This window comes from Camponotus floridanus, unplaced genomic scaffold (genome assembly GCF_003227725.1).
Source record: "Camponotus floridanus strain SB8 unplaced genomic scaffold, Cflo_v7.5 scaffold245, whole genome shotgun sequence".
Lineage (NCBI taxonomy): Eukaryota > Metazoa > Arthropoda > Insecta > Hymenoptera > Formicidae > Camponotus > Camponotus floridanus.
In genome coordinates, this window is record NW_020229376.1 from 83,986 (window position 1) to 100,836 (window position 16,851).

Sequence of the window (16,851 nt, forward strand, 5' to 3'; positions counted from 1 at the left end):
GGGATATACTGCAGTTGTTTGGTGGTAAGCCCGAGAATGTCTCTGTCATCCGACAGAAGGAGAAACATTTTTGATACTGACCGGTTTCGAGTCGAGACACTTCTATAAATAGGTCTCCCCCTCGCGATCATTCGCAAAATTGATTCGAAAGAGAAAACATGCGGTTCGTGCGACAAGCGCGGGTAATCAAAGTATCAAATTTCGATGATAAACTAATATCGGAGAAAAAAGTACGCAAGCATGGAAACATGCTGCCGACTACTATACGCGGTATCGTTTGCGGCCCTTCAAATTGTGGTAAGACAAACGTGTTGATTAGTTTGATAGAAAGTCCGCACGGTGTACGTTTCGAGAACGTGTACGTATACTCGAAATCGCTTCAACAGCCGAAATACAAATACTTGGAAAATTTACTAGCACCTATAGATGAAATCGGCTACTTTACATTCTCTAATAACAGCGATGTCATTCCACCGAGTGAGGCGCTTCCGAATTCCATCTTTATCTTTGATGACGTGGCATGCGACAAGCAGGATACGATAAGAGAGTACTTTGCAATGGGTCGACACTCGAGCGTTGACTGTTTCTATCTTTGTCAGACGTACGCCAAGATACCTAAGCATCTTATACGCGGCAACGCGAACCTGCTGATCCTGTTTAAATAAGACGGCACAAACTTGAAACATGTGTACAACGATCACGTGAATACCGATATGTCTTACGACGATTTCCGTGCATTGTGTCAGAAATGTTGGCAACGCAAATATGGCTTCGTAGTCATTGATAAAGATAGTACGTTGATCAATGGACGATATAGAAGGGGATTTAATGATTTCGCGATACCGTAAAGCGATCAGTCATCATCGGCACATCGATCGAGCATCATGAATGGCGATCGTGAAAAGATTGCGACAGAGATTGCAAAAACGAGCGAATCAATTCGCAAAAAATATCGCGCTTTGAAAACTGGTAAAATGGAGGAAGATATCATATTGGAAAGGCAATTTAAACCGATTACTGAGCCTTTAAAACAGCTTGTTGAAAATACTGTGGAATCTGATGCGTCGAAAATCGAACCGTTGAGTTTGACGTTTGAAGAGAAGCACGAGGAAAAAATAAAAGAGTCCAAACAAGGACTAAAGCGAACACGGATAAATATGCCTGTACACGCTACGCATGTTTCTTTATTTCAGTGTTTCTTTTTGCGTTTTTTTTTTTGTGTTCTTGATCATGCGCGAGCTGCGAGTACTCCTTGGCGACACTGAGCTTGCGCCCCTGCACATCACGTATCCTTCACATGTCCTTCTCATGTACTTCGCGTGCCCGTCATGCGCTTTGCGCGCCTCGTTTGCCTCACGCCTTGAGCGCCTCAGGCGTTCGTTTAGTAGTACTAGTGTGTGTTCCTTTGTACAAGTCAGTCATGTTTTGTATGCTGTGCAGAGTTATGAATAAATATCGAGTACTGTAACATTCGGGTGTACTATTCTTCAGAATATATTCCCAGGAAAAGAAAATAGGCGTACACATACGCTACGGCACAAGCCCCCTCAAACATTGGTCCTTCGAGCCGGATACATAAAATTCCGAAAGTCACGGATTACCGTCCGTGGTGATTGTTTTTCTATCTAAGAGACGAATGCTGTATATGCGTGGACATAATATTTTACTTCAGGTACGATCTCCACATTCGTTTTTCTATCTAAGAGACGAATGCTGTGTATGCGTGGACATAATATTTACCTCAGGTAGGATCTCCACATTCATTTTCTTCTTTTATCCATTCTCACTAGTTAAGCAGCCATATTGCATTTTTTGTGAATATCGAACTATCGTTACGCGAATTTAATAAGCATGGATTTAATGTCATTATCGGAAGCTAAAGTCAAGCGAACTACCATTAAGGCAACTTTAACGCGACATAAAAATGCTATAGATAGTTTTGACGTAGATCAAAATTCACGACACGATATTAATGAGCGTAAAAGAAGATTGACAGAATTATGGGATAATTTTGAAATCGTGCAATCGCGAATAGAAATGCTCGAATATGCAGATTCTTCAAACAAAAATAAGGAAGAGCTGCTCGTTCAACAAGAACAGCAAAGAACACATTTCGAATCCATATATTTTAATATGATTTCGCGTTGTGATTCACTCATCGAATATTTCGATAAAAATAATCCCCAACCGTCCACATCACATGTGGATGGTTCGCAAGGTGATACTCACGCCTCTACACATAGGGAATCGCGTATTAAATTGCCAAAAATCGAGCTTCCAGTGTTCACAGGTTCCTATGATGATTGGTATTCATATCAGGATGTATTTGAAAAACTAATACATGCCAATGAAGGTCTCTCGGAGATTGAAAAATTCCATTATCTACGCTCCTCACTCAAGGATAAAGCAGCTGAAATTATAAAATCCATTGAGACCACCACTGACAACTACAATGACGCATGGGCGTCGGTTAAGGAACGGTTTGATAATAAGCGTTGGATAATCCATAAGCATGTACAAGCTATATTCGACGCTCCGATACTCATCAAAGAAAATCACAGTCGTTTACGCGAGTTACTAGATGCTATCTTAAAACATTTATGTGCACTTAAAGCCTTGAAAAGACCCACAGAATCGTGGGATGATTTAATCATTCATATTGTCGTCTCAAAACTTGATCCAGCAACGAGTAAGGCTTGGGAAACTAGTTTGCCCGACAAAGACGTTCCAAATTTGAAGTCACTAATTGATTTTCTTTCCAAGCGTTGTCAAGCGCTTGAAACAATTTTTAGCAAGCTGTCAACTAATCAATCCACTAATAATTCAAAATCCATTAAGTCCAAAGGGCCTTCCGTCTCAAATCTTGCTACATCTAATGTATCTTGTCCACAATGCAAAGAAGGTCATTATTTATATTATTGTGAAACGTTTCTTAAGCTACCAATAGAAAAAAGAATTTCAGTCGTAAGGAAGGCTCATTTATGCATTAATTGTTTAAGAACTAACTCACATCTTGCTAAGGATTGCAATTCAGGTGCTTGTCGTAAATGCAGTAAAAAACACAACACATTGTTACATTTACCGAATGCTGTGAATGATAACAAGGTTTCTATTGATGATGTGGCGTCCAACGAATCGACTTCTCAAAGCAAGGCGTCTACTCAGCCAATTGTCACACAATGCGTAGCAGCACATCACTCGTTGGACATCATACTATCTACAGCTATCGTACATGTATTCGATTATAAAAATGATAGACATTCTTGTCGCGTGTTATTAGATAGCGGATCTCAGATGAATTTTATAACACAAGAATTTGCTGATAAGTTGCGTATTAAGGAACAATGCGTCGAGATTGCTATTACCGGAGTGAAGGGAACTATTCAAGCTAAAAAAATGATCAATGTACATATACAGTCACGTTTTAATAACTTTAACGAAAAGGTAGAATGTATAATTTTGCCGCAGATTACTCAGCAATTGCCTCAAACACTTGTACCCAAACAAGACATAGCGATACCTAAACACATAAAGTTAGCCGATCTTAATTTTAACATACCGTCTAATATCGACATGTTGATTGGTGCAGAGTTATTTTGGAAACTTATTTGCGCAGGTCAGATTAAATCTTCCAGAACTCAGCCAATTCTACAAAAAACTCTTTTAGGATGGATTATATCTGGTCCGACTCCGAGCAATATTTCAAGCTCGAGCTCTTCAGCTTCTAATTGTTTAGCTGTAACAACAGATCTAAATCGTGCGCTCAGCCGCTTTTGGGAAATTGATCATTTAGGGTCATCTACGTTCCTTACGCCAGAAGAACAAGCCTGCGAACGTCTATTTCAGGATACCGTAAGGCGTAATAACGAAGGGCGATTCATAGTTCAGCTACCAATCAAAGTAGATAAATTAGTGAATCTTGGAGATTTCCAAGAAATAGCCACAAAACGTTTTAAGGTTTTTGAGAACCGTCTTAAAAAATCACCGAAATTACATGTGGAATATAAGCTATTCATCCAAGAGTATCTACAGCTTGGCCACATGCGTGAAGTTACTTCTCATTTGGAATCAACCCACAAGAATTATTATTTACCACATCACGCGGTATACAAAGAGACGAGCACCACGACTAAATTGAGAGTTGTTTTTGATGGTTCCTGCAAATCCTCAAGCGGAATTTCATTAAATGATACAATGATGGTTGGTCCTACGATTCAGGACGATCTATTCTCAATATTAACAAGATTTCGCACTTTCAAGTGCACCTTAACTGCCGACGTCACCAAAATGTACAGACAAGTTTTGGTAGATCCCAATCAAACCTCTCTTCAACGCATTTTGTGGCGTGACTCTATGAACGAACCAATTCGAACTTTTGAGCTTCTCACTCTTACATATGGCACCGCTGCCGCATCATTTTTAGCCATTCGATGTCTTAGGAAACTCGCCGAAGACAATGCCATCGCATACCCAAAGGGATCCAAAGTCGCTTTAAGGGATTTTTACGTGGACGATTTGGTAACTGCTGCAAACACATTACAAGAAGCGTCAGTTATTAAGTCAGAGACGTCTAAATTACTAATAGAAGGAGGATTTAAATTGCGAAAGTGGACCTCTAATGAACCCTCCCTTCGAGACAATCAATTTCTAGATTCTCAAAAGGAATTTGTTTTATCGTGCGATAAAGAAGACGAGACGCGGACATTAGGTCTCGTTTGGAAGACAGACCATTTCAAATTCTCAAATATCGCATCTTTGCCGCCATTGTCGACACCATCTAAAAGAGCTATATTGTCAAGAATTGCATTAATCTTTGACCCTCTAGGGCTACTTGGACCTACTACAGTCATCGCTAAAATCATTATGCAAGATCTTTGGCGCCTCAAGATTGACTGGGATGAATCTTTGCCCTTAGATGTGAATACTAAATGGAAACGTTATGAAGCTGAGTTACCAATGTTAAGAAATATATTTATACCACGAAGAGTCATTGCATTGGATGACTATGTCAAGCTAGAAATACATGGTTTCGCGGATGCTAGCGAGATTGCTTATGGAGCATGTGTGTATGTGCGTGTCACTGATGCCAATGGAAAACACTCTACTAGATTACTTTGTTCGAAAGGTCGAGTAGCGCCCTTGAAGGCTTTATCTATTCCACGGCTTGAATTATGCGCAGCGCTATTATTGGCACAACTCATCGACAAGGTACTGAAATGCCTGACTGTCAAAATAGATTCGGTTTACTTATGGACCGACTCTACTATAGTATTAGCTTGGCTGCAATCATGTAATCGAACTTGGACTACTTTTGTTGCTAATCGCGTTGGTGAGATCCAGCAATTAACTACTCCACATCACTGGCATCATGTCAGCAGTCAAGACAATCCAGCAGATCTTTATTCAAGGGGTGTGACTCCAACATCGCTACTTCAATCGCAACTTTGGTGGTCAGGGCCTACATGGCTAAATCTCGACAAAGGGAGCTGGCCTCAATTTCCTTTTGTCATAAACAAACAGGAGATTCCTGAATATAAGGCTACTGCCATCACCACGATCGCAACGAAACAACCTTTCGACATATTTGAACGATACTCAAATTTCTTGAAGCTGACTCGCGTGGTAGCGTACATCTTTCGATTTTTTAACAACTTAATGAGGAAGATCAAACCTTCGAGAAGTTATCCGCTACAACCTGGTGCGAATAACAGTGTTTCGCCCGATGAGATAAATCATGCTACTCAAGTTTTGGTGAAATTGGTCCAGAGATTACACTTTCCCAAGGAATTGGAACTACTCATAAAACAACAAGATCTGAACAAGAGTAGTCCTATTATACGTCTAAATCCATTTGTAGACGAATCTGGAGTTTTACGAGTCGGAGATCGGCTCAAGCTATCTTACCTTCCATACACTGCCAAATATCCAGCATTACTGCCAGGACATCATCCATTCTCACGTCTCATTATAATTCACGAGCATGAAAGACATTTTCATGCAGGCCCGCAAGCCACTTTGTCTGCTGTTCGTCAAAGCTACTGGCTTGTCTCTGCCAGAGATGTAGTACGACAAATTACACGCAAGTGTATCACTTGCTTTCGAAGTTCTCCAAAAACGTCTTCAACGCTCATGGGAAATCTTCCCAGGGACAGAATCACAGTTCCTAAACGAGTTTTCGAAAAATGTGGAGTAGATTACGCTGGTCCTTTTTATTATAAAGACGGATCAAGAAAGACAGCTAAACTATTGAAATGTTACATGGCAATTTTCGTTTTGTAACAACGGCTGTTCACATTGAATTAGCGGTTGACTTATCCACTGAAGCTTTTCTCAATGTTTTAAAGCGTTTTATTTCCAGAAGAGGATACCCTTCGGACATTTACTCTGATAATGGCCTAAATTTCATAGGTGCCAAACGAGAGTTAAGTAAATTGGCGGCATTGTTTAACGAGCAAAGGGATCAACAACAAATTAGCGATTATATGGCTATCAAAGGGATCAATTGGCATTGCATACCGCCTAGAGCACCTCATCATGGTGGGCTTTGGGAAGCTGCTGTTAAGGGAGCCAAGCGTCATCTCATTCGAGTAATCAAGGAAGCCCATTTAAGATATGAAGAATTAGAAACTCTGCTCATCCAAGTTGAAGCAATTTTAAATTCTCGACCACTTACACCTATGTCCTCTGATCCATCAGATCTCACATCATTAACTCCAGGACATTTTTTGATAGGAAGTCCGTTAACTTCATATCCTGAACCATCGATAGAAAAACTGCCAATAAATCGCTTGTCACGCTGGCAACATGTCGAACAAATACGACAACATTTTTGGCAAAGATGGACTCGTGAATATCTACATCACTGTCAACAACGAAATAAATGGATAATTAAAGGGAAATGGATAATTAAAGGGAAACCAATGCACGTCGGACAGATGGTCCTCCTAAAAGAGGATAATAACTCGCCGTTAACCTGGCCTCTTGCTAAAATAATAGAGGTACATCCCGGTGATGACAATCTTATTCGAACCGTCACCGTACGCACAGCTAAAGGCATCTATAAGCGCCCTATAACACGTTTGTGTTCTCTTCCATTTGAGATTTAATTCTAATTTTAAGTTTTTATATTTTATTCCGCGTGCGTATTTAGCTTGAAGTTATTATAATTAGTTTCAAGCTTACAATTTTAGTTATAAGTTATTCTCTCATGCCAATTACATTATCTGCAAATTTTGTATTGCGTTATATATAAAAAAAAATTTCTATATGTCGTTACATTGAAAGCGAAGGCTTTCAAAGGCGACGGTTTGTACACGCTACGCATGTTTCTTTATATCAGTGTTTCTTTTTGCGTTTTTTTTTGCGTTCTTGACCATGCGCGAGCTGCGAGTACTCCTTGGCGACACTGAGCTTGCGCCCCTGCACATCACGTATCCTTCACATGTCCTTCTCGTGTACTTCGCGTGCCCGTCATGCGCTTCGCGCGCCTCGTTTGCCTCACGCCTTGAGTGCCTCAGGCGTTCGTTTAGTAGTACTAGTGTGTGTTCCTTTGTACAAGTCAGTCATGTTTTGTATGCTGTGCAGAGTTATGAATAAATATCGAGTACTGTAACATTCGGGTGTACTATTCTTCAGAATATATTCCCAGGAAAAGAAAATAGGCGTACACATACGCTACGGCACAAGCCCCCTCAAACAATGCCGATAAACGATTCACCAATATATTCGACACCGAATCGATCAAAGCGAAGGAAGCAATTTTCTAATATGGCTACTGTTTCTACTCCGATAAAAGTACAACCGCGTCAAACAATACCATCCACGTCCGTCGAAGAAATTTACGAGACCACACCCGATTCGTTTATAACATCGGTCCGACACGAATTAGAAACGTCCGAAGGTCAGAAAACGTTCCGAGAGCATTTAGGTCCACTGGTGCAAAAATATATAGGAGATATTATGAGTGTTGATAAAAATAAGAGCATGGATTACGTCTACGGTGTTAAATTTACCAACGAAGGAATGATGCTCGGTGATAAATGTTTCGATGTAGACAAGGAAGATAATATAATTATCGATGGAATAAAATATAAGGGAACTGAAGGTATCTACGATTTGATTTTTAAAAAATTTCCCAATCATAAAAAATATACTCGAGACGATTTGCATATCAAAGTATATTAAATATAACAAATGCACATAAACGTGACAACAAAGTTAATAATCCTATTAAAACTAATAAAGGGTACAAGTACAAATATATAATTGCACCATTATTCCCCGATAGAAAGATGGGAAGAGGTATAGACGCGCCGCGCACCATGACGCTCAGCGACAACATGATCGATTACGTGCATTGGAACGATCCCAACGAATTGGTGGATCGTTTGCGATTGCTGGACACCTCGCGTCGAGCCGGCAACAATGCTCACGACAATGAAATCTTGTCAATTATCAAAGAACTTCGCGAGGCCGGCATTATTATAAATTAAACTATGCATCGGCGATACGTGTCATTCGGTCAATGTTCTCGGTACCGAAATGTCGATTAATAAATTCGGATTATCATTGGAAACGTCGAATAATTTGTACTACGAATGGAATGGATTATTGAGAAATTACGTTCGCGATAACGCTCTCTGCCAAACTACTACCGGCTTTGACGCAAGGTCGCGCAAGATTCAACGCGTAGCGCAACCGGAAGCTGATACCGACGTCGTCAACAAACGATACGTGGATAAACTTTTGAGAGATCGACAGGAAGAAATTGAGCAAAAAATTATCGCGCTCGAAACAAACGTGCAGGCGCTGCGATTAATGATGGATGAGATAAAGAATGTGTTGAGATATGCAACATCTGACTCGACACAGTAAGCGAGATATACTAATATCGCATATTAATTATGCCTCGATCAAACGTACGAGAGAACAAAAACACCTCCGAAAAGCGGCAACTAGTCGAGGAATTACATGCTCCGACGAGAAGAAATTTTCCACGAAGACGCGTCATTGTACGCGGATACGATGATCTGTGGCAGGCGGACGTGGTGGACATGCGTTCGTACTCTCGACTCAACAAGGGTCATAAATACATACTCACGGTTATCGATGTGTTGAGCAAGTATGCGTGGGCCGTACCGCTCAAGAGTAAGAGCGGAAACGAAATGTCCGAAACGATCGCAAAGATTGTAGACGTTGTATTGGAGACGATAAAGATGTCCGAAAAATTTTCAAACCGATAGAGGAAAAGAATTTTACAACTCGAGTGTGCAGAAACTCATGAAGAAACACAACATTAATCATTACTCGACATATTCCGTTATGAAAGCCTCAGTCGTGGAACGATTCAATCGTACTTTAAAAAACAATATGTGGAAAATGTTTACGTTGAATGGAAATTATAAATGGATCGACGAACTATCTCGACTCGTTGCAGAGTACAATACGCGAAAACATCGCACCATCGGTATGAGACCTGTCGACGTCACTCCGACGATCGCCGAAAAACTTTTAAATACGGTGAATAGCAACGTAAAAATTGCGGCTCCTGCAAAATTTAAAGTAGGCGATTCGGTACGCGTGAGCAAATACAAGACCATCTTTGAAAAAGGTTTCACACCAAATTGGACGACCGAAGTTTTTAAGATTATCGAGGTGCAGAAAACTAATCCCGCGACATTCATACTTGAAGATTCGCGGGGAAATCCCGTCGCTGGAGGATTCTACGAATACGAGTTACAACGCGTCGCCAATCCCGACGTATATCTCGTGGAAAAAATTTTACAAAAAAAGGGTGATGAGGTTTACGTGAAATGATTGGGAATGGATAAATCATACAACTCTTGGATCCATAAAAATAATGTGTTGTAAACATTTAAAATATGCGTATATAAAATATATATAAATATAAAAATATATAATATAACATGTACAAAATATATACATGATTATGTACAAAATATACAATAAATAAAATATATACATTTATTTACAACGGTATCTGATAATGTCCCCACGGTAGCGTATCGGTGGTATCGGGTACGATATACCGCTTGTCGTCGTACGGACACAGAGCAATTTTCGTCTCGCGAATCGTGTATACTTGGTGTAATTTAGATCGTATACACGACTGCGGACGCGTCATTTCAATCTCTTAATTCAAGCACCGCGTGTAATCGTCAAACGTTATCGTTCTCGCGACAACGCTGCTTTTGACACCTTTGACTTTCTTCGTATCCTTTTTCCCATTCACTCGTAAGGCGTACATCTTTGCTCTGAGCCCGATGAATTCGGTCATTATGGCACCGTTATTTTCGTCCTTCATCAGACCCGGCACCTTTTTATTTAGAAGCGGTATACCGTATGCATTGTCCACCGCATAATCGCTCGTATCGAATCTAACAATGTCACGCTTCATATTCTCATACACATTCACACACCTCGATGTAATATATGAGACTGTCCGTATCGGTATACATTACCCGACATTTGTCGCGATACATTGGTGTCATATACTCATGATGAAATTTTTTTTACAAACATGTCTTGGATATGTCGAGGATGCACATACCCACGTAAATCGGCTTGTAGAATTTCACCTCGAGTTTACGCAATTCCACAGCGATTAAGTTTTCCGAAAAAACGCTTCTGCTGTGGAAATTTGGTTTCGCGATCATCGCCTCTGCGCCGTATCGTCCGTCCCACTTTTAATAATTTTACATCGACACGATTGCGCACATTTTCCATCGTTTTACCAAACACCGCATTATTCATTAATTTATATAAATTTTTTTCGAAATCACTTTTAGCCAATGTTCTGAAATGTGTATTTAATTCTATATAATTTTGAAGCCAGGGAGATTGTGAAAACTGTAAAATTCGATGTATTTTTGTTACACGAAGGCCGTGCCGCGTACACTGCTGCAGGTTGCGGTAGTGTATCACGTGACGCTTCTTATCGTATAACGTTGCAAGCAGCTTGAATTCCCGCTTGCCAGGTGGTTTGTCACGTGTCGGGCAAAACGGTAGGTCAGTGTGCGCATCGTGAAGATGTTGCGGGTACTCGAGGTCCACTTCGAGGATATAGCCCGTAGGCGAATCTAGCGCGATGGATGATACGTCAAAATTTGACACATCGTCGACCCATCGAAAATCAGCATAGGGCAGCGGTTGACACATTGCCCATTCGTACAAATTATTTACATCAAAGTACATTAAGTACGATGATGGTTTCGATGGATCGTACGACTCCATGTACTTGTTATTAGCGCGAGCGTATTTACCCGAACATTGGCTCAGACCACCGCGTATACCACGTTCGATAAACATAACCATGTCGATGTCTGTAAGCAACTCAAACGTGATTTTTGTATGCTTCAACATGGCGTCCCACGTGTATCCGGGGAGAGTATAATAATACGCGGGGTCGAGTCCGTAACTTTCGATACATTTATCTCGAAAGTTTTCGAAAATGTCGGCTAATAACAAGACATCAATTTTGAGGTACAAGTCGCTATATTCATCTAGCGTCCGAATGGAGAATTGCGTCCAGACGTTCTCGTCGTGCGCGTAATCGCTCTCGGATACAGTTTCACCGGTCAAGGAACTGTAAAACGATTCGCGCGGTGGTAAACACGTATCATGCAACCTGTCGATGGAATCGATGTATTCGTACGGAAATACACCTTTTCGCGTTAACAAATTGAAATTTTCGGTAGATAAATTTTGAAATTCCGATTTTAAAATTTTGAGTTTATCTTTGTCCAAAAATGATGCCAATTTATCGAGACTTGATGCGAGAAATTTGTATGAATCAATGAAACGTAATTTTATTTGATTTTTTGATTCTTCTTTAAAATCAACACTTTTGGTAAACGAAATATATTTTTCCTTGGTTATCGGTAATAACTCGATTTTCCCTTCGAACGCTGTAGCTATTTCCTCGATAATAAAATGAGAATCGTAACCGGATAAATTGTGAAACACTATCGGAATGCAAAAAAAATCTTTATAATTTAGATTACAATTTGAGTGTGCAGGACCTCTGTACCGCCCGGTCAGATGGCAATGATCGCGAACGCGTGTATCGTCTTGCGCGAACGGTTTTTCGCATATGTGACAACGAGTGGCGTTATGGAATTTCTCCCACTCTTCGGACGTTAAATTTACCATGGGGACATTTGTTTTTAAAATATTTTTTACATGTAACGCCAAATTTTTAAGGTCTTCGGCGAACCATGCTATACAATCAACGCTACGACGCGAATGATACGCTGATAATGAGTCATCGTACGAACAATGTACATAATAAGCTAAACTAAATACCCGATGGCGTTGATATAATTTTTCTTCTTTCGTCTTGGTCAGGACACATTCCAAGTCGGCGTAGACCACAAATGGAAGCCGCTCCTTCCGATTGGGGTTGCTGAACTCGAGCCACTTGTCCTTGTCGCTCGGCAATCGGACAGCGCAGTCGTTTAGCTTTCCGCAGTCGACCGTATGGGACTGCAACTTGGCGTCCGAAAGAAAATAATGTAGACATCTGTAAAAGAAATAAAAAATTTTTTTATCATAAGATTTTTTATATAAATTATAATTTTTCAAATAATATAAAATAAACTTACCGATCGCAGATATATTTTTGAGTCTTATGTTTGCTCAGTTGCGAGCTCACGAGCCGGGATAAATTCTTGATCCAAGCGAAATGTCCCACGCTGTTGTCATCTTCAATGTACAGCAGGTTTACATGCTTGTCCCGCTTCTGGTCCGAAAGACGTATCGGGACAATGTTTTTGTCTTCGATGCCGTACACATTGATTGAAATGTCATTTGTATGTTCAAATTTTTTAATCTGATTCACAGTCATTGGAAACTCAATGTCCCGGAGATTCGGCACTGTCGCGTAATGCTGGTATGATGATTCCCGTTCCGCATTCCTTTCAGCGGGATACAGAGCGGCGACCACTGCCCACGCGAAACACGCATTGTCCTTTGATTGCACGTTAACCACCGCTCTCTTCATCATAATCTCCTGCGGTAACTTGATGTGACATCCCGCGCGCATGGGATTGTACTTGTTAATATTTACAGTCAAGTTCAGTATTCGCGACAAAAAGCCCACCCGCTATCGCGTTCCTGAAACTCTTCCAGAGACGCTAGGGTGGACTCGATAACGCGCTGTTCGTACCACTCGCGTAAATCAGATGTGCGAAAGAGTTCATAGTTTCTCGTATTCACACTTTTATTCGCGTGTTTATCACCCGACACAAATTCACCATTGAATATAGTATTCACTTTTACACTGCTGTGTTTTTTTTAAAGCGTCCTGCACATGTTCCAAGACAATGTCTTTAGCGTCATCGAGAAATTGGCGCGGTTCGATGTGATTATAGTTTATCACCGCACCAGTCGATACGCGACTCTCGAACGCCGTATCAATTTCGCGCCACACAAGTGCATTTTGACGCGCACTACATCCGGCACCCGCGTGTATGAAACGTCCATGTACCGAATTTTTCAAACCTTCGATGCGCGCGATCAGAGCAATCAGTGATTGTCGATTTCCGATCGATAATCGCGGCCGTTTGATTCGACTTTACTCTTCCAGCGACTCGGTGTACTCGTCGCATCGTTGCTCCCACACAATGTAGTTTTCCAACGAATCAAGCAAAGCGGATTGTTCTCGCAAAATTTGCTCCTCCATATTGTAACACTTGCAAAATTTAGCGTTTCTAATGATAGGTCTGATGCACTTTAGCTACTGGTGGGGTGCGTCTCTCTATCATGATTTATATATCGTCTCATGCATTGTTTTATCATCGAACATTCTAGAACGATTTCAACTTACAAAAAATTCCCCGTAGTACCGTGTGCAATTTGACCTTGATAATTTCACGTTTTGTCACGTACATTTGAAAAATCTAACGTGATTGCATCAGGGGCAGCCGTACATCGGTGCTCGATTTTAGCGCTTTTAGCTAAATCTTTGTCTGGGGATGATGCATGTTTTAACCTTGGCGGTTATTTTTTCGCTATTTGTCACGTGCATTTGAATATTTTAACGTGATTGCATCAGGCGCAGCCGTACATCGGCGCTCGATTTTTGCAAATTCAGCTAAATCTTAGTTTCGATGCAGATCTTAACCTTGAAAATTTGCCGTTTTGTCACGTACATTTGAATAATTTTGACGTGGTTGTATCAGGAGCAGCCGTACATCGGCGCTTGATTTTAGCAATTTCAGCTAAATCTTTGTTCCGAAGATGATGATGTCATCGCAGCTGTACATCGGCGCGACAAAATTTTGGAGGAAATTAAAATGTTGCGTCAGCAATAATCCCCTCTACATCACAATTTACGATACTATTTGAATTGATATTCTAATACGATTCTAATACGATTGTAGTATTGCATCAGTCGCGCGTGTGAAAGGTTCATCGCTGAAGAAATATGAATTTCTACGTTCCGATTCAAAACGGTGAAACTCCACCGTGTAAGAAGCAGAAATGCGACACGTAAGTTTAAATCGTTTAAAAAATTTTTTACTTATTGATTTTTAATATTGTTGTCTAATTATTTATATTTTTATAGTATTCAGCCTCGTCGTGCGGCTCGCATATTTGGAAGATGGTACGCTCTAACCCCGACGTCGTAAAAGTATTTGGACATTGGAATAAGCGTTGGAGCTGTATCGTACGTGGAGCTGATTCTCGGCGATAATCGAGGCAATCAAATAGTGTTACCCTTTTCGACGTGGAATTTGTTGATGCGAAAGCAAGCAGACGTTGAACAATTTCTACAATCGACTGCTCCCCCATTAAGAATTGGAGATTTAACGATTGAAATGCATCAATCGAAAATTGTAAAACTCACATTATGCGGAAATTCTTTGTACATGAAACCAGAAACGTTATTACATTTATTTAATTTTGAAAATTGTATCGATCATATGCACAATTGGTTATGCGAGGATACGTATCTCGTAAATGAAAAATTTAAACAATTTGAAACTGTATTACAACATAATAATAGTACTATTGTATGCGATGCTGTAAAAACGATACGTGAGAGTGATGTCTTTGACAGCGAATCATTGATCGATTGCGAATTATAAACATGTGCTGTAAATAATATTCTTTACGATGCGTGCAATAAATAATTATTTTTATTCAATCTATGATTTTATTTCTTTCCTTCCATATGAATAAGAATAGTCGACAATTTTTCTCAACACGCTCCGCCAAAGATGTAGAGAAATGCTGAGGTAGATGAGACGCGATGCTCTAATTGGAATGAGACGCGAGATATTAAAAAGATATATAATGAAGAGGAGTCTGCGGCATTAGAATATTATTACGTTGTTCTTTGCGTTTCGTTAGTCTTGTGTGTTTCGTTGATCTCTTATTATGGCTGAAGAAAACGTTTCTATCTTTGACAATGAAGATATGGATGATTGGATTGCTTCAGAGGCGGAAACAATTGAGATTGAGAGAGAGAGGAGAGCGAAAACTAGTGTTGAAGAATTACTTAAGTATAAGCGGGAACAACTTTTGAAGAAGAATCTGGAAACTTCAGTTGTGCAATTTATAAGAAGTCGAGAGCTCGGCATGAAAAATCCCCGCATAATTTCATTGACAGGATTTTTCAAATCTCGAAATTATTGGGTGAACTCGGTTGACAATTGTAGCACAAGTTGGTGCAGGTATAGAGAAGAAGATCCTAATCACACTGCAGTAAAATGTTATGGAAATAGATTACGTGCAGAACTTGAACAACTTGAATTATATGAAGACATAAAAAAACTCGAAGAAGCTGAGCATGAGAATAGGCTACTGCAAGACTTTGAAGATTTGAAGGTAAAAATATTTTTGTAATAATGTGTAATAAATTTAAAACATTTACAATTATTTTGTTTAATTTCAGAGTTTATGAGAGTATATGAATGGTCGACGAGAGGACCAGGAGCGGAAGTCTCTCAGCCCGACACATCGCCCCTAGTCTTCCAGGAATGACCATCCCCTGACCCCCACCCCCGCACCACCAAATTATTTTATTATAATATATTTTATATTTTGTTATTATATTATTATTATTAATCATAATTTAAGCACACACACACACACACACAAATTGTATAAAATACACACATTTTTAATAAATTTATATTTTATATTTTGATGTAAAAAAAATCTAATTATTTATGCACCTCTCCATGCGTTCCCATCCTTGCATCTCTCTTGCGTCTCTTTCGCGCTAGTTTTAAGTATCGCTATCTCTATCATACTCGTTAGTTGTAAGTCTCGCGATATTATCGTTCTCTTTCTTGTACACGTCGTCTTGGCGCTATCGTTCTCTCTTTCATATGCGTTCTCTCTCACTCGCGTTGTTCTTATGCTATTGTTCTCTCTCGCACGCGTTGTTATTCTCGATATTATCGTTTTCTCTCTTTCGCTTAGAATATACTCGTTGCTCACTTACCTTTGCGTCGTCCTTCTCCCACCTATACGTCGTCCTTGTCCCGCGTTAACGCCATCCTTGTCGCACTCGTAGCACTGTCCTCTTCACACACTTTGCACTATCCTTTTCCCATACATAGCGCTGTCCTTCTCACACCACCGTCCATCGGTTGCACCGCGGATCCCCCTTCACCTCGCTGACCCCCTCGTCCATCGCTCGCGCTGCGGATCCCCGTTCACCGCGCGGACCCCCTCGCCCATCGCTCGCGCCGCGGATCCCCCTTTACCTCGCGGACCCCCTCGCCCATCGCTCGCGCCGCGAATCCCCCTTCACCTCGCGGACCCCCTCGCCCATCGCTCGCGCCGCGGATCCCCCTTCCCCGCGGGTGACGTCACCCA

General features: G+C 40.6%; 1 protein-coding gene across 1 annotated transcript; it reads left to right on the forward strand.

Annotated features, from left to right (window-relative positions):
* The first annotated feature begins 1,851 nt into the window (after positions 1–1,851).
* Positions 1,852–16,008, forward strand: LOC105254387. Its single transcript, XM_025409153.1, has 4 exons — positions 1,852–6,202; positions 6,409–6,846; positions 15,464–15,852; positions 15,922–16,008. The coding sequence occupies exons 1-4, from the start codon at positions 1,852–1,854 to the stop codon at positions 16,006–16,008; spliced, it is 5,265 nt and encodes a 1,754-aa protein (XP_025264938.1).
* Positions 16,009–16,851: the final 843 nt, after the last annotated feature.